This window comes from Pipra filicauda, unplaced genomic scaffold, assembly GCF_003945595.2.
Source record: "Pipra filicauda isolate LSUMZ 115617 unplaced genomic scaffold, ASM394559v2 scaffold55_size4083901_pilon, whole genome shotgun sequence".
In the NCBI taxonomy this organism is placed as follows: domain Eukaryota; kingdom Metazoa; phylum Chordata; class Aves; order Passeriformes; family Pipridae; genus Pipra; species Pipra filicauda.
The window spans coordinates 2,210,792-2,232,544 of record NW_024104709.1 but is presented as its reverse complement, the minus strand read 5'-3'; the positions used below and the strand labels follow the sequence as shown (position 1 = coordinate 2,232,544).

General features: G+C 39.6%; 1 protein-coding gene across 1 annotated transcript in view; it reads left to right on the top strand.

Annotated features, from left to right (window-relative positions):
* Positions 1 to 21,753, top strand: part of SYNJ2 (synaptojanin 2) — a 70,324-nt gene that overhangs the window by 28,340 nt on the left and 20,231 nt on the right. Inside the window, exons 5-14 of the mRNA XM_039387410.1 lie at positions 5,052 to 5,135; positions 6,877 to 6,938; positions 9,922 to 10,018; positions 12,982 to 13,154; positions 13,559 to 13,640; positions 13,857 to 14,006; positions 14,104 to 14,269; positions 16,116 to 16,307; positions 18,358 to 18,442; positions 19,596 to 19,736. Coding sequence (XP_039243344.1) covers positions 5,052 to 5,135; positions 6,877 to 6,938; positions 9,922 to 10,018; positions 12,982 to 13,154; positions 13,559 to 13,640; positions 13,857 to 14,006; positions 14,104 to 14,269; positions 16,116 to 16,307; positions 18,358 to 18,442; positions 19,596 to 19,736 — 1,232 coding nt within the window. The remainder of the gene's footprint in view (positions 1 to 5,051; positions 5,136 to 6,876; positions 6,939 to 9,921; positions 10,019 to 12,981; positions 13,155 to 13,558; positions 13,641 to 13,856; positions 14,007 to 14,103; positions 14,270 to 16,115; positions 16,308 to 18,357; positions 18,443 to 19,595; positions 19,737 to 21,753) is intronic.

Below are 21,753 nucleotides of genomic sequence, written 5' to 3'. Positions count from 1 at the left end.
TTAATCCTCAAGTAATTTTAAATTCAGTCTTTGTTTCTCAGCTGTAGCTTAAATGTTTCCCTTCCCCTTTTCTTCCCCTCCTAGTAATCCTTTGAAGTTGAGACTGTGTTGCATTCTTTTAATTTTTTTCTGCTGATAGCTTTGAGAAACTGGCATGCATTCTTCATTTAGTTTGTGTGCCTGTTACTGTTTACTTTTCAGCTCCTCCCACAGTTTTTCTACAGTCATGCTACACTTAAGAGTGTATCTTAGTGTGTGACTTAGAGGGAACAATTCTAATTAACCAAAGGTAAATGAATGGTTTCACTTGTTTTCCCCTTCATGGAACTATTCAGTAAAGAAAATGGAAACCTTGACAAAGCATTAAAAGGAAATACCATGAATTTGGATTAACCTTTCCTTTCTTCCAATTTAAGAAAAAAATGTCAGGCATGGATTAAGGAAAATGATCCCCATTTCACAATAACTCCTGGATCATTTTGGAGAGCTTTCCAGGAGAGGAATGGATGCAATCATGTGGTTAATTTATTTTCTGGATCAAATTAGTATGACTGCAGGCAAGGCAAAAAAAGGATTATTTTGGCAAGTATATCCTTGGATCCTGTGGTCTGAGTTAAAGGGACACACAGATTGGTATGTTTAGGCCATCTGTTGTCCATGCTCTTTATGGGTTGTGTGGCAGAGCTGGGGATCCCAGAATAAGCCATCTAAGTATCCATTTCATCATGGACTATGTCTCCGTGTGCCCCCTGAGTCTGTAATGAATTTTGCCATTTGAAGTTTTGATTGAATGATTATTTCTTTCTCCCAAAGCTGAGTGATGGAGATTAGTGAATAAATTATTCCAAGCAATGAATGGGCATGGCATGCTGGGATTAGAACCAATTGGTTGACATAGATGTTTGCTTCTTGCCCAGAAGCTTACTAGCAGTACCTGTATGTGAAGGTCGTGTTACCAGGAGGAATCCTTGGATCACAGGAGCAAGGTCTGGCCCTATGCAACAGAAGAGAAAAATTGAAAAATGTCCTATTGAACGGTCAGTACTATCACCCTTGATACTGGAGCTGGAGAAGGAGGCCAAAAAGACAACAGGAATTGAAAGAAAAACATGGCAAATTCTAACACGGGGGGTCACAGGACAAGCAATCTATTATTAAGGCAAAGAGGTCTTCCACATTGAGTATCCAGTTGCTACTATGATATCTGATGGGACACTTCAGGAGACCTGTCTGAAAATTCATGCATCTGACTGGATTGGTTTGTACTACGGGCCAGACTCTTTGAGACTAGTGAATTAGTCTTCAAGTGTTTCGAGGTTTTGATAGGAATGAAAATTCTCCCTGGGGCATGTAGGCAACAACTTGCTGTCATTTTGGATCTAAGACAAGAGATAAGACTCCACAATAGTTTTTGAAGCCCAAAGACAGAGATTTAGCAGTATACATCAATCCTAATGACAAAGCATTGTCCAAAAAGTAACTGGTTTTTGTTGAACTTTTAGAGGAAAACCAGTATGATCTTCTTGGATGTATTTCTTGTCCACGAGTTAAGGAAAACAGAGGACAGGAAAATTCTGGATACAAAGTGCTGTTAATTTTTTTTTAAGTTTATTTTCTTAAACAACTCTTTATCTTTTGTCTAGTACCTTAGAATAAGGGAGATGGATCTGCTAGAGGACAGGGTAATAAAGTCAAAAATAGAACGACGAAAAAGTGGGGCAGATATGTGCTGTAGAAAACATGATATTGTGCACAAAAAATGATCACGGCTGTGAAGAATATGAGAAAAGAAATTCTGCACTTGTCCATGCGTGAGCGACAAAGTTGGAATCTGTTATTTATTAGTAAAATTTTAACTTGAATGTATTATCAGTGCTTTTTTAAGATTTTAACGAATAGTTAAAATTACAGTGTATATGGATATTATTTATGTCCATTCCCGATCTGAAAAGTCCTCTTAGACTCAGTCTTTAAACCTCCTTGCTTAATAAGTCTGCTAGTAGGAAGTCTGTTACCACTAATATTGTAAGGTCAAGGGACATGCTAAAAGGCAGTGTCAGGATCAGGGGTCATGTTCCTTGGAGTGATGAATGAAGGGTAGTGGGGGAAGATTTGCAGAGTTGTAATGTTTAATGAAATGGTTCCAGTCTGTTTAGGAAGGAATGACTGGCAAAGTAATTTTACTAAGTCTCCCACTCATTAAAAAAATATTAGGTCTTTTTCCAATTTACTGGTAGCTTGGAAGAAAATAATGTTGAATTCTTCTGGATCATGAAAGTGAGGTGAAAGGATTGCAAAAATCCAGAGAATTGCTCCAGAGAACAGAATGATGAGCCCTGTAAGTGAACAGAAAAAAAAAGGTGCTAATGTGGAGTACTTTCTTATGAATGACTGTGTTGGAGAGGCTGATTTCTAAAAGCTACATGACAATATGCATAAAAATGTCAGTTTCTTTAAAATGCTCTGTCATCATATGGGGGTCTGTACCGTATTAGACCTCAGCTTGACAGAGGATCCCCCAACCTATTGCCTAAAGATTTAGGCATCCCGTTTAGCTCACAGGAATGATCCCCAAGTAGTTTGAATATTTTGATGTTTGTTCATTTCTCCGAATGGACAGGCTGATAGAGAAGAAAACAGAAGAGGTAATGGGTCAAAACCAGTGAACAGAAAATGTGAGTGATAGTAGCAACAAACATCTGTTAACTCACTAATGAGTGGAAATAGAGCATCTGTTAATGCAGAAAGGCAGAAATGTTTGGTCAGTATTTTTCTTCTGTATTTGGAATGAAGAAGGTTATATATTCATAATCTGTAACTGATGAAATACTTTCCATTAAAACTGTAGCTCAAGAAGATGTCAAACTGCAGGTATTAAATTGGAATTATTATCTGTTAATCAGTGGGGTTTAGAGAATTTGCAGCTGGATGTCTAGAAGAGATACTTGAGCTGTCAGTTTTGCAGTTAGATGTGGAAACAAGGACATTCCAGAAGATTGTAAAGAAAATTGATCCTCTGTAGCAAGCTGTTTGAGTGGACAAATTGTACTTCAGGTAAAGCTTTTTCTGTATTTGTCATCATTACATGATTCCTTTCAACTCATTCACTGCTAAGGTGATGATTTTTGTCAAATTTTTAAGTGAGCCAGTCCTGAATCTTTTTTGCATAGATTCAGGACCTGATCTTCATTTAATATTAGTCAGGATAATGCTGGGACTGTCTATTAATTTGTAGTGCTATTAATTTGCTTTACCTTGGAATGAGCTCTTCTGGGCCCATGACTGTGAGTGAAAAGATGATTCAGTGTGGAGAAGTCATTGGCTCATTTTGGCACAACCTGTCTCAGAGAGAATGTGATAAAGAGGAAGAAGGTGGGTCTGCTTATTCCTCTTGTAGTCCAGCTGCAGGAGGCATGAACTCTTCTGAGCATAAAAATGCAAAGAAAAGGTGCACCGATGTGTCGCCATCGTAATTAGCTCCTGCACTCAGGTACCAGCAGTGTTCAGAAAACTTTAATGGGAGAGCACGTTAGAGCGACATTACTCAAACTGTGAGAGAGGTCTTTCAAGAAAGCTTCTCTGAGTACTCCCCTCTCTTGCAGGAGATTGTGCTGGAATGCAACGCAACAGAGAAAGGGTTCTTAGTTTGTTGGTGAGAGGTTAAAAAAATCAAAACATAATCAAAATCGAATCTGGGCTGGCTATCATTCCAACACTGACATTGTGTCCATAACAAAGCCACTTAAATCTTTCATCTTAGTGAAATGGAGACAGTTTTAAGTGCTCTTCAAAAAATATGGTAAATAATACTTAAATATTCTGTCTGCAGTTTTATCTAAACACTTACCTCTAGTGCAGCTTTACTTCTTTTTACACATGTAGCTCTAAAAATTGTACATTGATAGTGCTTATGAAGATGAGAGGTCAAGGTCAGGCACTTTCCCTGAGCCACCCATTTACCACATCTAGTGGCAAATTCCAAAAGGACAAACCACATTAAAGCTGTAGAGGAACCCATTTTCATGTTCTGTTCTATTTTCAGAGCTACTAGCCAGCTGGCAGCAGTTGTGCTAAATGATATGGTGTGGTTAGAGAGCAGCTACCTGGATAACCTGGATACCATTCCTCTGAAGGGCTGCAGAACACTCATTGTCATGCATGGGATAACGGAGATGTGTATCATGTATCCCCTGTGGAAAACAGCCAGGATTCTGCTGCTAAGTATAGCCTAGGGGAGGGAGCTGGGCTTTGCGCAGTTGCTCTGTGGTCACACTGAATCTGAAGATAGCACCTTTTGTGCTAGGTTAACATATAGTGGGGGCTGGTGGAGAGGGAAGGCAAAAGGAGAAATCAGTCTGTACTTCGTATAGATTTAACTCAAAATCAGCTTGTTAACAGTGATCATAGGAACACATGTAAAGAGAGAGCTTGAGGTCTGGTTAGAGAAGGAAATGGGGGATTTGGAGCCTCTTGCTGTAAGCCTCCTGGAAAAGAAGTAGATCGCATGCTGTTCACTGTATCTCGGAGTGGGAGTGGCAAAGCTGCTGGTTTGAGTTTTATTTGGACTCTCTGACAAGGCACAACACGCAGTGAAATAAGAAATAGTAAATACAGCAGGAGATAAGCTTATCCCACACCTGACATTACCCATCATCAGTCACAAGGAGCAATGACATTTTGCACGGTTAAGTTTTGTGAGAGAGACAGCGGGAGAGTATATAGCTGGTCTGAGTATCTCCACCAGTAGATCAAATCCATCTTCATTGTGCATGAAAGATTCCTTCCTTCTTGGCAGTGGTGATGTTTTAAATTTTCTCTTGTTTCTGGTGAGTAGTGAATTGAATCTGCTGTGATGACATGAAAGCAAATACACTGTTCTTTGTTCCACTGCCTGTGACACTATGGAAAAGGAGCTGAGCAGTAAGTGGATACAGTGAGATACATGGTTTACTTTTTTTACCCTTTGAGTTCAGTGTCTTTAACTGTCACCTGATGAAGGGGTCACAGACTGATAGATCTAACTGCAGAACTCCTTTATTTTATTTTTGCAGACAATTTACTTGGATGATGACGTCTCTTCTTTTGTGCAGATCAGAGGTTCTGTTCCACTGTTTTGGGAGCAAACAGGGCATCAGGTAAACAAATAATCAAAAAGCCTACTTTGCTTATCTCTCTCTTGCTACTTATAATTTAGAATTAACATAAAATTTAATTTATTTATATTTCATTAAATGAGCTGCAAAGCTTATTCTGTGAAATGCTGAGCTTTTTCATTTTAGGAAGTTTTGTGTGTTTAGATAAACAGAACTACGCCAGACAAATGGCTACAGGTAACTGAAGTTTAACATTTTTGTGTGTTTGAGTGCCTCTACAGGGAACTGTTTGTAAGGGACTCTATCCTAATGTTATAAACTGAAGCTTACAGCAATATCTTTATAACATTTTCAGTTTGATTTGGAATAACCTATTCTTCTGAAATGCCTGCTTGGCTTGATGATACTGACCTCCACAATAAAACTGAAGTATCTACCGATACCAGGAGCTCTGTAGAAGCATGCTGCCTTGAAACAAAATAAAATATCTGGATGGTGTGTTGATTTCAGTCAAAAGGGTGATAATGATCTAACCTGATCTTCTGCAAGGCAGAGATGTAGGATTTCATCAGGAGGTTATTGTGTCAAACTTAATGGTCTGTGACTTGCAGTTTATACACAGTTATAAACCCAAATAAGAATCATCCTACCACTCTTTGCATTCTCTTAACAGAGGGATAAGCAACTGAAATGAGTATGCACATATATGTTAGTACAGAAAATGCATCATGTAGCTGGTTTTTTTTAGATGCTTTAAAGGTTATTTGATACATTTTTAAAAATCATTAAATCTAAGCACCGTACTATTCAGAGCTACTGGATTTAGCACAAAAGGAAATGACTAAAGGATTGTTCTTGTGTGTTAGCACCATCCAGTGCAATACTTATTTCTTTTTATAAAGCAAGTCTGTCTGTATGATTGTGCACATCCTGCCCATGAAGTAGCTGTATACAGCACTGTTTTTCTGTATGTTATGAAGCTATTGAGCTTTTCCTCGAGTATTTTTGGCTGGTGAGTAATATCTCTAGTTAAACAGAATTTTCAGCTTTTTAGTAAGTCTGTTTTTTTGCCTAATCTGGATTAGATTATGTATTCTTACTCCTTGGATGTGAATGTACTGGCACTGGTGTTAGAAAAAATTGCAGAAACCAACCTCATGAAAAACAAAGAAAGATGATGAAGTACAGGAAACAATGCATGATCCTGTAAATACTTAGTAGTGTAGTTTCTGGAGAGGAAAGAAGCCCTCAGCATACTGTAATAACAATAACTATCATTCAAAAGAAGCTTGAGGCTACTGTTGTTGACATCCATATTAAACATCCTATTAGTTTGATGGCGCAGGATTTCATCCTTCATATATTTGAATGACTGTTCTGATTCTTTTGAAAGAACTCAGGACATACAACCCATGGAACTGGTGTAATTTCAGCCTTTTCTACCAAGACAAGGGCAGTAGGAATGGGCACACTCGTGTGAGGCAGTGTGTGCTATTTGCAAGAGGAAGGTGGCAAAGAAATGTGATTTGTTTGGCCATAAAAAGATGTGTAGGTATCCCTTTGCTTAATGATAGTTGTGTTTTCACTTGTAATTGTAAATGTTGTCTAATAATAGCTGGGGCTTTTGTATTAAGGATATTTTGTGTGGAGGTGGTTGGAGCTAGAGGTATCTGGTGCTGTTAAAAAAGATGTTTTACTCTGAAGGAAAAACAGAGACATCTAGTGATTTAGGACTCTAGCAGTTTAAGAAATTATTTCTTTTTCTTCTAATATTTTATTTTAGGTTGGTTCCCGTCATCTAAGGCTTAACAGAGGTCTGGAAGCTAATGCACCTGCCTTTGACAGGTAGGCTTTGTTCCGCTTTGGTAGTAACACAGCAGCCTGGCATTTAACCAAGATTCCACAGCTTTGTCTTCCTAGAAAATCCTGAGATAATGTGAAACATCTTTCAGATGATGTGGCCAATCCCCCTGGTGTTGCAGATTATTAAATTGGTTTATTTAATTTAGTCACTTACTTTTGTGCTTTTTCCTTCTTGTTTTCAGTGGTAATTGAATTAATTTCATATTCTGGCTTGTTTCTGCAAAATCTTAGAAATACTAAGTGATATGCAAAAGAAAGGTTTCTGTAACCCTTTGTGAGCAAACAAATGTGAATTTACACTTAAGGTACACATATCATGTGTGCTTTACCACTGTAACCCAGGTAATTAAAGGGTCAACACTGCTTCCACTCCATTCTGGATTTGTTTTTCTCCTCATTGTTTTACTCCTATACAGAAATAGCACTGTCTTATTCATGACCAGTGTTGTATGATGCTGTTATGCTGATGCTTTTCTATTTTACACAAGGACTGGCTTGTATACCTTTTTAAGCCATTAAGACTCTGTGTCAGCTGGAAACTGTAGAAAAAGACATGCATTACCTTGATTCCTTTGAATGTCTATGAAGTGCTGTCCTTTAAGGCCATATTTCCACTGAAATCCATGGGAACAGTGCCTGAAAAGGACATGAAGAATTTGGGCTGTGGGAAATTTTCACCTTGTAAGTGCCATGTCATGTGATAAATTTCTGTTTTGGTCAGGTTTTGGCAGATTGGAGTGTATGTTGATTTTGAATAAGGCCTCTTAATTACTTGATTTCATTTACTGCAACTGTTAGCAAACAGGACATTAGTGACTGTTACTGGTTTTGCAGCACTGAAGACTCTGAATCAGGGCTTAGAATCTTAAAGGACTGTGCACCACAGCAGTCCCTCTCTCAAAGGTTCTTGGTCTACATTTTCCAAGCTTTTAGAGCTCTTAAATTCTACTGACTTCAAGTGCCTTTGAGACTCATAGTCTCGTGGCCATCTGGTGCCATGATAACTTGCCCTGCCAGTGTCCCTGAAGCTCCATCTTAGAGGTTTGCATTCCACAGCAGAGATATTTCATGTAAGAGGAAAACAATCTTGTACTGCCTGTGAAATTGAGAGTACCTCAGGAAGGAACAACTCTGTAAGACCATTTAGCCCTGACCCTAATGCAACTGGTGAATAGCTTTCTTGTCAGAAACATGAACATAGGGGTCAACTTGCACTTATTCCTTCTTCCCCTTGTGCCTTTAGATTAGATGAAGTTAGAGATATCTCTGCTTGCTGATTTGCAAAAGATAGTCCTTTGAAAATGGGCAAGGAATAAGTGACTGCTTATATGGAAAAATACACTGGAATTTAACAACCTGCTACAGCTTTTCTGAGAGTGTTAGAGTGGATTTAGCCTGTTATATTTAACCATCTGATAGGTTATTGTGTTGAGAAGGCTCTGTGAGAAGCGAATGGTAATCTTGTTAGTGGATATTTTTTCATCCTGTCTCCCTGAGAAATCCTCAGGAAACTTTGCTTACAGTACCCAAATGGGTGACTTGAGCTTTAGTAGTTTCATTGTAAGGAAGCAACTTTGGCAGAGAGGTAGGATCTTGATGCTGGGATCAGAGGGATGCGAATGTATGGGAAGAGTTTGCATACAGCGTACCGGTTGTAGAACCAAGAACATAAATGCACCAGAAAATATGTTGAGCTGTATTTCTTGAAGGCAATGCTGTGATAACTTCTTTCTTTTCTCTCCTTTCCATGGTTTTCTGTGGAACTTATTTCTGGTTAAAGGATTTAAAGGTTCATGCCAGAAGATGCGTGCTTGCTGTTTTTCTGACACTTTGTCGTTACATGTAATTTTGCAGCATGTAGTAACTTTTCATACGTGTGACTGTTTATTTTATTCTTCTTGTCTATCCAGCTGCCTCTTAAGTACTACTTACTTAAGTAGTAAGTAGTTGCTTTAGCAATCTGACATAGATACTTCAGAGTACATGTTCCTAAAACTAATCATAACATATGGTTTAAGTACACACCTATAGTAAGTGCTGGGTATTTATTATTGGTAAAGAATGATACCAATAGTTCTGAGTTGAATTGTTTACTGTGTGAAAACAGAGGTGGTGTTTGTACATGATGGAAGTTGGCTTTAAGATCTAGTTGTTTCCTGGTGGACTGGCATGGCTTCTGTAGCACATACACGCAGACTTGAAAATGATGTATTGAGGGGAGAAGGGGTGTCTCTGCATCTGGCTAAAAGCTCTTGATTTAAAGTATCTAAATGTCAGCTTTGAGAGTTTGGTGGCATAGACTAAAAAAACCACTCCACTTTTTGCTTGTCCTATTTTGTGTTTTTCCTGAAGAATCTGGGCCAGATAACTTGGCTAAAAGGATCTTTGGTCTGATCCAGTGCAGCAATTCTTACGATTACTAACCTTCCTGCTTGATTTAATTAAGTTGAGGTGAATGTCTCAATGCTGTAGTAGCTCAAAGATGTTTGACCTATGATGTGTGTTTGTGCCTCTCTGGCCTTGGCACTGGAGTTCTAGGCCCCACTGCTGCTGCTGACTCTTAGTCTCAGCCCTGCAAGATGCTCGGCAATTCCTGTTGAAGTGTAATACATTTTCCTCTCTTCTTGTCTTTCCTATGTAGTTCCCAGGCTGACAGCCAAGAGGTGGGAGCGTACAAAGGGCAATGTCAAAGCTAACAGTGACATAAAAGATCTGGGACCTCTTTCCTAAGATGCTTCTTTCTCTATGTACACTACAAAACACTGTATCCCTTAATTGCATACTTTCAACATTTATACTTTATTAATTGATTGCAAGGAAACTGAGGGAGACTTCTGTAGACGATGTGGCTGAAATTATCTGCTGGATGAAACAACCAGTGATCTCTACTTGTGTATTTTGAAAATGGTAGTAGGCAACATAACATGGTTTTGTTTAGTACCTATTATGGTTACTTTTGCTGTAGGCATATGATGCTTCTCAAAGAGCAGTATGGAAAACAAGTGATCGTTAACCTGTTGGGAAGCAGAGGAGGAGAGGAGGTGCTCAACAGAGCTTTTAAGGTAAAAGCAATAATTTTCTTTTTAACCACTGATTTCCCTTGAGCCTCCATGTTCTTCTGTTTCCCTTCTGGCCCAGGAGGTGATGAATACTATATCTAAAGAAATTATGTTAACTACATTACAGACTGAGAGAATAGTGTTTCTTAGTCTCATGGCTTAATTTCCAGCCCTTCCTTTCTGCTTACTTCTTCATATATTTATGTACGTTCTCTTTAACCAAACTTTAAAAGAAATTGTCCTAATATTCTTAAGAGTAGTTCACCTTTGCAAAAATGAATCCTGGTCGGCTTTGGCAGAGTATGTAGCCACCTATGCAGTCAGGTTCCTCGTGAATTTGCCAGAACTGCTTGGGGGCCAGGCCCCGAGCCTTGCTTACTGAGCATAGGTACTTAGCATCACTAAGCTGTCTTGCTCTGACAGTAATGGGAAGTAGCTATCTTGCACTGATTGTGTTGGGATTTGTCTGCCTGAGCTCCAGAAGACAGTTTGGTGTATGGAGAGAGAATTTCCTGGCCCCTGAATGTCCCTAGGCACATCTAATACCTGAAAGCAAGGATGTCAGGCCTTGTAGAATAAAAGCTGTGCTGAGTTCTACTGTGTTATTCTCATGGCTAGATTTTTAAAACAGTTATGAACTTAAAGCCACAGGTTGACACTGAGTGGGATTTGCAGCAGTGCAATAGCTGCCTGAATCTGCTGAGTTCTGATGGAAATCTGCCTCCTGAGTACCTGTTGCTTTAGCAATCTGACATAGATACTTCGGAGTATATGTTTCTAAAACTAATCATAAGATATGGTTTAAGTACACACCTGTAGTAAGTGCTGGGTATTTATTATTGGTAAAGAATGATACCAATAGTTCTGAGTTGAATTGTTTACTGTGTGAAAATAAGCAAAATAAAAATTGTAGTTAAATAATGGGGCCTGATTTCTTTCCCTCTCTCTTGGAATAATGTACCTGAGACAAAAGGAGTGTCAAGTTTTTTGTCAGTTTTTCTGTGTGGCCATTTCCTCCTTCTGCAAAATAGCTGGGAAGGACTATCTGCTTCCCCAGCGGAAAGTGGCAAAGTGGAAGTTTCCTCCTGCCCAGAATATGGCAAGAGAAAGTGATTATGACTAAAGCTTGCAAGGCAATGACAAAGGTACAGAAGTGAAGTCTGGTCCTAGCTTCTGTTTTCAGCCTCTTACTGAATTTCTGCATGACACAGCCAAGCCTCTGTAATGTTTTATTTTCCCTCTCTTTAAAATAGTTTTTCTAGCTTGTTTTGCAAAACGCACTGAGATTTAAGGGTAAGAGAGAATCACTTCTGAAGGAAGATACAAATACAACATTTCTTGCGAATTTAATACTGATATTTTCTCAAACTCTCACATTCTTGAAGATCATGTTCTGGCCAGTATCATGCAACCAGAACTTAGGTCAGAAATAGGTCATCTCTAGAATAAAGACCTTGCATTTGTTAATTTAATTTAAACAAGGACCTATTTTATTTAAATTTTTAAACTTTTTGCTTGTTTAAAAAATAAATGAAAGTACCCCGTTGCTGAAAGAATTTAGATTGACAGCACTGAAAACCAAAGTTTTGTACTCATTCAAAATTACTCCCTCTTGGTCATTTTTTTACCTTCGTGTTTTAAGAATTTGATGTTAGGAAAGAATATAGAGTTAATTTTTACTTTGTTGATTTTAAAGGGCTTGAATTAAAAATAAAGTTCTTTGTAGGGATATGATTAGGAATGCAAGCTTATCTTCTGTCATTAGTTTATTTCTTTGTTTCTCCACCTTTCTTTTGCTTTTATTCCTTCCTCTTCTCTCAACTCTTGTTTCAACCTTAGTAATTCTTGAAAGTATTGGTTCAAAATATTCTTGTAATTACTGCTGCTGGGTTCTCCTGATCAGAATGGCACCACTACCGTTCATTTATGCAGCATCTGTTACCTGAATCAGCTGTTACCAGACCAAAAATCAATATTGTTCCCAGTAACGCTGTTCCTCCCATAAGCATTCTCTATAACAAATGTAATTATGTTTACGGTAAAAGCAATGCTGTAATGTAGAGTTGCAAATACTCTGACAATGATTTACACCAAGGCAGTGGGTAAATGTCATCCTCAAGTGCATTGCTAGTGCCAGCAGCTGTAAGGGCAAGTTGAAGTGTCAACAGTAACAGTAATGAAATACATTTTACACATCTGTTTCCAAACACTACCTTTAAATTTGCTTCTGCAAGGAAGGCCTAATGGCTTACTTGATACAATTATGCTGGTATAGCTGCTGCATGTACACTTTTAATGTAGTGTCAGATTATTTTTTTCCAGTGTGTTTCACAATCTAAGTGGAAAAAAGCATCCATCTCTTGGGGTGAGAATGTGCAGAAGGGAAAGGAATAGACAAAGGCTTGTTAGAGTTAATCTATTAGTTCTCTCTGGCTTTGTTTTGGAGAACAGGATGTATTATTGTTGTATCTATTACAGATACCTTAATTAAATTTGTGGTGATTATAGAAATGCATGTGAGGTCATTAAAATTGGAGATGAAATAATGAGGCTATTTGTGCCTCTTCTTTCACTTTTGCAGTTTACCACGAACTTTTTATAGTACATTTCCTGGGACATAATTCCGATCTTACTTCCTCTCCCTGAGGCTGCCTAGAGTGTTACTGTTGCTGCACACCCTCATGCACAGAGGTAGCAGCAGGGCTGCCACTAGCTAAGGCACAATTCTGATATATACTTTGCAGTTACAGTTTGAGTTCCCCTGCAGAAACTGGGATCTAACAGTCAGGTTTACTTTTGTGAAGAAAACAAACGGGGAACTTTGATTGCTTTTTTCACATCTGGCCTTTCAAAATTCCCTATGAATTATGTAATTAGCAGGGTTTAGTAATGAAAAAAGCATGGTGGTATCAATCCTTACATGTGGCTTGAGCAGCATGCATTTCCTTCATTCTTTATCTAAACAGAAACTGCTATGGGCCTCTTCCCATGCGGAAGACACTCCCATGATAAACTTTGACTACCACCAATTTGCAAAAGGTGGGAAAGCTGAGAAACTGGAAAATTTGCTGGGGCCTCAGCTGAAGTTGCATTGGGAAGACTTTGGAATCTTCACAAAGGGCGAGCATGTAAATCCACGGTGAGTGTCACTGCCCCTCTGTCCCAGCATAGCCAGGCACAGTTTGTCCTGGCCTTCCCAGATTTCTTGCTGTGTTTGTACCATGACCGTAAATGACCGTCTTGAAATACAGTTTTGAGACAAAGTGTACTCTTGGTGCTAAATGGATTATTTGGCTTAACTGCATCTCTGTTGTTTCAAATCTGCAAATTTACGGGTGCATGGACTTGCTAATACAGTGTTGCAGATGTAGTCAAGTAATTAGATGTGTTAAATACATTGTGCACAACATGCTTGTAGCATCAAAATGTGAGTGGGTATATTCAGGCTGAACATCTGATGATCTTCTTCAATCAACTCATGATTACATGTTATTTTAAAATATACCATTTTTTCCTCCCTCCTCTTGTGTTTGGTTACTGAAGCCTGCAGACAGGTACTTTTCGAATGAATTGTTTGGACTGCCTGGATCGTACTAATAGTGTACAGTCCTTCGTTGCACTAGAGGTGAGTTTGTCAGAGGACCTTCTGTGGGATACCTGTACTGCATACATTGTTTGTTGCATGGGAAAGACAGGAAAGAGTGCCTAAATCTCAGTTGTGCAAGTCTGTCTTGCCAGCTTTATGGTACAGAATAGTGCTGGCTGGGCATAAAGAGCGAAAACACATTTAAGAACAATATTGGTTGTTTGTTTTTTTTTTTGTCTCCTGCACCTAATGCAGATACTGCTTGCTCAATTAGAGAGCCTTCGTTTGAACTCTAAATCTATAATTGAGCGCTTTGTGGAATCCTACAAAGAGATGTGGACTCTCAATGGTCATAATCTGAGCAGGGTATTTAGTGGCAATCGTGCCCTTGAGGGGAAGAACAAGGTAAAGAAAAAAGTCAACTTTCTTTACTTATGAATAAACAGTTTTGCTATATTTACTCTTCAGTGTCACTTGCACTGATGATTCCTGTCTGATGTAGGTTGGGAAGCTCAAGGATGGTGCCCGCTCTGTGTCTCGCACCATTCAGTCAAATTTCTTTGACGCAGTAAAGCAGGAAGCTATTGAGTTGCTACTCATGGGTGACTTCTTCAGGGAGGAATATGCAGACAGAGGCAAGATGCTCATGGACCAGACTGCACTGCTGGGTAAGGCCAGTGTAAATCCTTCACTTTTCTTTTGTGTTTGCTTTTAGCTGTCAGATACAAGCAATTGTATGCTTTTGGGAAAAAAAAAATCAATAAATAAGCTACTTTCCCACAAATCTATTGTTTAAAACACTGCTTTCAACACAACTGTGTGCTTATTTCTCATATTTTCCTTTGAACTTTTGAGTATGTTTGTTTGCTATTTGACAGTGATATTCTCTGACAGTTTAGAAGAGTTGGACCAGAGGGGAAGGATTTTAGGGCTATATACCCATATTCCCAGTCTGGTCATGCCTGAGTTTGTCTTGAGGAAGTCTCTTGAGTTCAGCGTTTTATCTCCTTATTTTTCTCCTTACTATTTGCACATGCTTTTAGCCATTTGGATCTTTAGAAGCACATTTCAGTTGTATTTTGGTTCATTCTGTGCTTTACTCCAGGTCCCTGATAGTCCACAACATAGACACATTTGTTTACACCAATTTAGAGTGAATGCAGCTCTCTCTGAGGAGTTATTTACATGCAAAACGTAGGATAATTTCACCCACAAGCAGTATTGGGTAGTCAGTTTACTTCAGAGCATCATTCAGCGCCACTTCAATCCTAGGCTTGTTCCATAACGCAGACCACAAGGAAAATATAGATAGCTTTTCTGTGCCTGACTGCCAATGCAAGTCAGGTAATTAAGATTAAGTTTACTTTGGTTGCTTACACAACAAAAGCACACTGCTAATTTCTATACTCATCAAAAATAAGTGAATATAGCAGTTTCCTGTGAGGATGTCTGACCAGCCTAGAGAGCCATGATAGTGCTAGATTTGGACTGAGGTGAGATTCTGGGCTGCTCTCCGCCTTTCCTTCCATGTTCTAAACTTCTCAGGGCTTCAGTTTAATTTATAACTGGTGATGTGCTTGATTGCTTGTCCTGTTATCAAGAATAAAGCTCATTATCTTCCTACTATCTGATATACTGTTGTGTTTGGGATTTAATATGAAACTAATGACCGAGCAAATGAGCGTGTGGTACTTAGTTGCTGGCTGGGTTTAAACCATGGCATGTTGGTAACACACTGACGTTTTTAGTTGTTGCTAAGTAGCGTTTGTACTAAGTCAAGGACTTTTCAGCTTCTCATGCTCTCCCATTCAGAAGGTTGGAGGGCTACAAGAAGTTGGGAATGGACACAGCCAGGACAGTTGACTTCAACTGGCCAAAGGAATATTGCTTTCCATATGCTGTCATGCTTAGTATATAAACTGGGGGAGAAATCTGACTGGGGGCCACTGCTTTTGAACTGGCTGGGCTTTGGTTGGGAAGCAGCGAACAATTGCATTGTGCATCACTCGTTTTGTGTATTCTAATTTTATCATCAGTATCATTTTTTCCCCCTTTTCTGTCCCATTGAACTGTCTTTATCTCAACTCACTTTTACTCTTGTGATTTTCTCCCCCATTTCACTGCGGGGGCAGGGAGCCAGTGAGCGACTCGGATAAGCACTACTAAGCACTAGTTGCTGGATGGGGTTAAACTATGACATTGCTGTAGACTAAACTGAAAGGATTATGGGTGATAGAAGAATTTTTTTGCTTATTACTTGAAGAAGTACAGAAAAATGTACAGTGAAAGTGAGTGACCAGCCCTTCACAAGCTTTCAAAGGATTCCTGGTTTCTGGAAGAGAAGTTGCTGACATCAACTCCAGTTATCTTGTAGCTATTGCCATTTGTGTTGTTGCTGCTAGAGTAATGTCATTATTTCACAGTGACTGTGCTGCTGCTGTCTGCATGGCTTCTGTCCTTTTATAGCACATTCTTCTTTTACACACCTTCTTTCTCTCTCCCCTCTTTTGTCAGTAACTCCAAGTATTTTGAAGGCCATGTCAGAGCGTCAGTTTGAATTTACAAGCTTCAAGCGTGTTCGTGTTGCCACGGGGACCTGGAACGTGAATGGGGGAAAGCAGTTTCGAAGCAACATCCTTGGTACCAGTGAGCTGACAGACTGGCTGCTGGATTCTCCCAAGCTCTCTGGAGTTTCAGAATTTCAAGGTAAGATTTCACAGTCAAAATGTGCAAGCAGTATTTTCTGTCCAGTGAGTCAGGACACAAGACTTGACCAGACTTTCAAAAGCAGTGCATCTTGGAGGGTATCTTCTCTCAGTTCTTGGGGGAGTAATCAGTTCCTCCATACTTGTGCTGCCTCGCTGCACAAGTGGAATGGTGTGTGAAGGGCTCCTGATAGTCAGAGTATCTCCTGAGTCTATACCATGTGACTGTTTTGAACCTTCAGCAGGTCAATTGTGGGATGTATCTGCTTATTCTGCACCCCATATTTTATTTTCTTCTTCCATATCTCTGTTCTTTGTTCTTTATCATGAGAGGGAGCTGCATGCATAGGTGCCATCAGAACATCTCCTTGGTCTATATGGAGCTGAACATATCTGTACAATCTGAGCTTGTCTGGAAATGTTACTATCAAAGCCTTCGGACAAAAAGATTTATTATGATAAAGGTGATTTCCTTTTTTTTTAGCAGTATAGAAAATTATTGTGCTTGTACCTTGCTGAAATTGGCAGCCAAATTTCTTATTTATGCAACAAGGTCAGGTATTGTCATTGATTTACAGATTTTTATGAAGGTAAATGAAAAGTGAACTTTCTGTCACTTAAAAACCGAGTAGTTACAAAACTGTGACAACACCTGTGCTCTTGTTGTTGGAGTGGAATATTTAGCTTCCTGCAGGTATCACGGGGATAGTTCTGTACCTAATCTTGAAGGTCAGGAATTCATTCCTCAAATCCTTGGCTACTTATACAAGTTGTCTTGTTTGAACCCTTAGTACTTGAGTGATATATGATTAGGTGCAGACCACTGTCTGAGCAGCTTAGGTAGGTGATTGGTCCAGTCTGTTTCAGAAACACTTTAGATGTGCTAGCACATGACTATGCCCATGATATTATAATTTGTTGAGAGCCTGTCATGTGTTAGCCCTGCCAGGCCTTCCCCTGAGAGAACCAGAGGAGCAGGACTACATGGTACAGGCAGCCATAACATGATAGGTCTAAGCAGCTTTTAGAAGACCAAGTGAGTTATGAATGGGCAGAGTTAGGGTACAACCATGGAAATGTCTGCATTCATGTTAGTATCAGTGCAGTGCCTGCACAAATGTGTAAGTATTCAAAGGCAACTGTCCAAAATTATTAATGGGAAATACACATGTGACACTGCCTGTCATGTTAAACCAATAAAGGAGGCTAGCTGTCATGGGCTAGTTTCATCTTTGTGTCTACAGAGAGTTGCTGTATATTTCACCTTTCTTTCCATTTGTGCTTTCTGAGTCATGTGCTTTCAGGTCTTCATGTTGAATCAAGTTACTGTCACCATGGTCATATGACAGTTTAAAAAAAATAAAAACCCTTTAGGCAATGGACAGACCTGATAGGTCAACAGATTTTCTTCACTCTATTGTATGAGAGCGTTTGATCTTTGCTGTTTTACCAGGGTAACATCCACAGGCCTGGGCCAGGGAAGGGAGGGGTCACTGTGCTCTAGAGTGACCTAACCTTAAGTGTGGGTGATCTAAGAAGGACTTGGAAGAAAGAAGACAAGAAGAAACTTCAAAAGCTTCCTTAAACTAGTAGATAAACTTCCTAAAGGCATTGAGATGGAAGTGACATACTGGTGTGTGGACAATAATTTCAGTTACGTAGGAATCAGTGTCAAAAAGGAAGAGCATGTTGGGTAAAATGACAAGCAGGTAAAAATGGTGGGTAGTGGGATGTTGTGGCTTCAGTGATGAGTGGAGTGAGGGAGAGAGAACACTGAATATTTTCTCATCTTAACATTGCTACAATATAATGTTCTGTTCTGAACTGCTTCCTGCAAGAGATGGAGACCAACTGGTGGGAGAAAAACAGGAAAAAAATTCAGAGGAACTGCAGGGGTTGTTTTGTGAGATTAGATTAAAGGAGCTATGAATATGTATAGCTTGGCAGGGGATAGAACTACAGGAAGGATCTCTGACAGAAATTAGAATACAAATCATTAGAAGAAGCAACAAAATAGTAATTCTGATATGACTTTTCCCTCTTGCCAACAGATGACGATAACTGCCCTCCTGACATATTTGCAGTGGGATTTGAAGAGATGGTTGAGTTAAGTGCAGGCAATATTGTAAATGCCAGGTAGGTAAAAAAATCCCTAAACAACAAACACCCAAAACCAACCAAACAAAAAACCAACCAAACAATTCCCCACCCCCTGCAACTCAAACCAAACCAAACCAACCAACCAAAACCCCAACAAAAAGAGCAACATCTTCCCCAAAGAAACCAGCCATGTTCTTTTTTACGGTCAAATGTATAGAATATTTCCTTCCAAGTCTGTTGCTTGTAATCATAGCTGGAAATATGTTTCTTGTTAACAAATGTCACTGGGATGGTGTTGAAAGTGTTCTTTCTCTGTGAACTTCTGCACAGTAGAATACACTGTGTTTTCTAAGTCTCTTAAGTCTTATGTTGGCAGATAAGAATTCTGATGTTTGACATTGATTTAACACTTGTCCTTAAACCCCTGTCTGATGTTGGAAAAATGTGCTCAGTGACTACAAACACAATTAGCCTTCATGTGGAAATTCTAAAATGAATGAAATGTCTCTGTGGCTAATTGTATTTGTGAAAATTATGGCTAGAGAAGGAGTTAAAGGCAAAGCCGGAGCTTGGCATGTCAGCATGTACAGTAGGCTGTTGTGTGTACTGGTCCTTTTGAATCTGAAAGGGAGGGATCCCTGAGGATAATGTTTCCAATGCTGATTCATCAGGCTGGCCAGTTAGTTATCTGTTCTGGGAATGACAACTTACGGCAGTGCTTAGTATGGCTGCAGGGCTGGTGATATATCTGCATGGATCGGTTGAATTTGGAGATAAGAAAAAGCTAAGTCTACAGATGTGGTTGTGAGCACAAGAAATCTTACAAGTCATGAGATTGGTATGGATATTTGCTTTTACAGTTATGATTGCTATAATCAGCTTCCAGTTATCTCCAGTGAATGGGTGTATGAAGAGTCTTGTGAGTGTGGATCTTTCTAACCGTAGTAAATAAAATCCCTCACACATCCAGGAGCAGGATAACTGTGTGCTGTTCTTGGGCTCACTGACCCTACTAACTCTGGGCTAGCTTAGGAGGAGGTGTTATCTGTCTCTGCCATGCATCCTACAGCACCTCAAGTTCTACAGCCTAATGGGATGTCTGTAAACCTAAGGCACAGTTAATCTGTTCATTTTATTGACTCTGTGTGGTTTGTTTTGATTCCATTAAATGATTTTATGTTTTTTCCAGTACAACAAATAGAAAAATGTGGGGAGAGCAGCTTCAAAAAGCTATTTCCAGGACTCATCGCTACATTCAGCTGACATCAGCACAGCTTGTTGGTGTTTGTCTTTTCATCTTTGTACGACCATATCATGTCCCCTTCATCAGGTAAAAAAAGAACTAAACCAAACCAACCAAACAACTTTCCCCCCAACCCCCACCACAAAAAACCCCAACCTGTGTCTTCAGTAACACCTGCTGTTGGAGTGTGGCCAGAGAGCATGGGAGTGATTTTTCAGCTTGGTGAGAGTCATGCAGACCTGGATTTTGGTCTCTGCTCCTTGTGGGAGAGAGACATGTTACCAGGAGGCAGTAGTCTGGAGTCCATCATTAGGTATGCTCCAGGTGGGCAGTCAGGGTGGAGCACCTTGTTTGGGTACTGTCTTTCTGGAAAAGGAATGACCTGGACTAGTAAGTCCAAGAATGTTTGGCGCACCGAATGAAGGCAAGTGCCTTCCTCTGCCTGAAGGGCAGGTTTTACTTTTGAACCCTCCCCTTACTGTTTCCTTATGGAAACAGGTTTAGTTCCAGATCTGAAAAAGATGATTGAAAAGGTGGAAAGGGATTTGGGGAAAAGAGACCTAATTTTGACCCCTGACATTTTATAGAATTGAGAGCAAAGAGTATTTGTCTTGAGAGCTATTAAGTGTTTTGTCTCCCAGATGCCACAGAGAACCAGAACCATGTGCCTAGTCAGGAGGGTGCAGAGCTGCAGATCCTCATGTTACTAGCACAGATGTCCCTGGAGGGTGACCAAACTCCTCCAAGATTACCCAGCCACAGGGATATCTGCATTAAAATGCCTTTGCCTTGGGCAAGAATTATGCAGGCTATGTGTAAATGGTTAGGAAATGAATAATTAGCCAAAACTATCTTTGAGCATCTGACCATAAAGCCCGGAATGATTCAAACAGTCCTCTCTACTATTAGGGACACTGATTGACCACTGCATTTTGTGATTAAAATATCAAAAGCTGCCTGTTTCTTCCCTCTGATCTCATATCTACTGAAAAGATCAGAACAGAGCTTGTGTGACAGCAGGTGCTGTAGGCCAGGCAGAGGAATGCAATCCAGGTAACTGATGGTCTTGCGTTGCCTTCCCAGTAATCTTTCTTCAAAAAATTTATTTTTTTCCTGCTATGAAGCATTCCAGAGGAGAAGTGTTTCTCTAGTTTTTTTGACTTTTCACCTGGCTTACAAAAAATTTGAGTAATCCAGTAGGAAGTGCATGGTTTAAATGAAAATCAAAAGCAGAACAGTACAGTGGCTCTGTCACAGTTGTCAAACTGCTAAAAATTGGATGTAGCCTTTTGAAACTCAAGAGAAAAAAGGAAGGGTTTGATTTTAGTGACTAAGTTTCACCATTTAATGCAAATGCACTGTTATGTGTTACGTGAGCATAATCAAACCTAACCTGTATGCTTGCGTAGTTGTCCCATATCTAGAAAAAGAAAACAAAGATGATCAGAAGTGCAAAAAAAGGCTTCTGTGCTTACAGAGATTGAAGAGATTTAGACATAAGATAGAGAATAGAGAAATAAAATGAGACAGTAGCTGAAGTTTATACAGCAGTGAAAGGATTGATGAAATTCAAGCAGTGAATTTACAGTGGGTTGTCTCAGCATAACCTTTGCTGTGAATGCAAATCAGATGAATATCAATCAGGAGTTGGGTAGGCAGGCAGCAGGAAGGGAGGACTCTTTAGAGTGAAAAGCCTGAACACGTGCTTCTTTCAGAGTGCTTAAATCCCATTGTTTCATGGAAAACTTAGATGTTCTTCCTTTGCCTCCCTGAGGGTGTCTTCTGGTGGTGTCCTACTGTGAGGAAAAGACAGGAAATTAAAGAGGGAGAAGAAAGATACAAAAGATGGGGGAGGAAGAGAGAAGAAAATGAGGAATGAGGACCTGTAACATCCGGCATCATCTAGATCATGAATTTCTGAGAATACTTCAAATGAGACTTAGCAGTTTTCTGCATGCCCCTTCTAAAAATCAGTAACATTCTAGCCCAGATCTACTTGACTTCTCTCTGGAAAGTAAAATTTTCTCACTGGGAAGTACAGGCATGATGCTGGGGTTGGTTACAGCAATGATCTCATCATTTACTTATCTGATCAGACAACCAT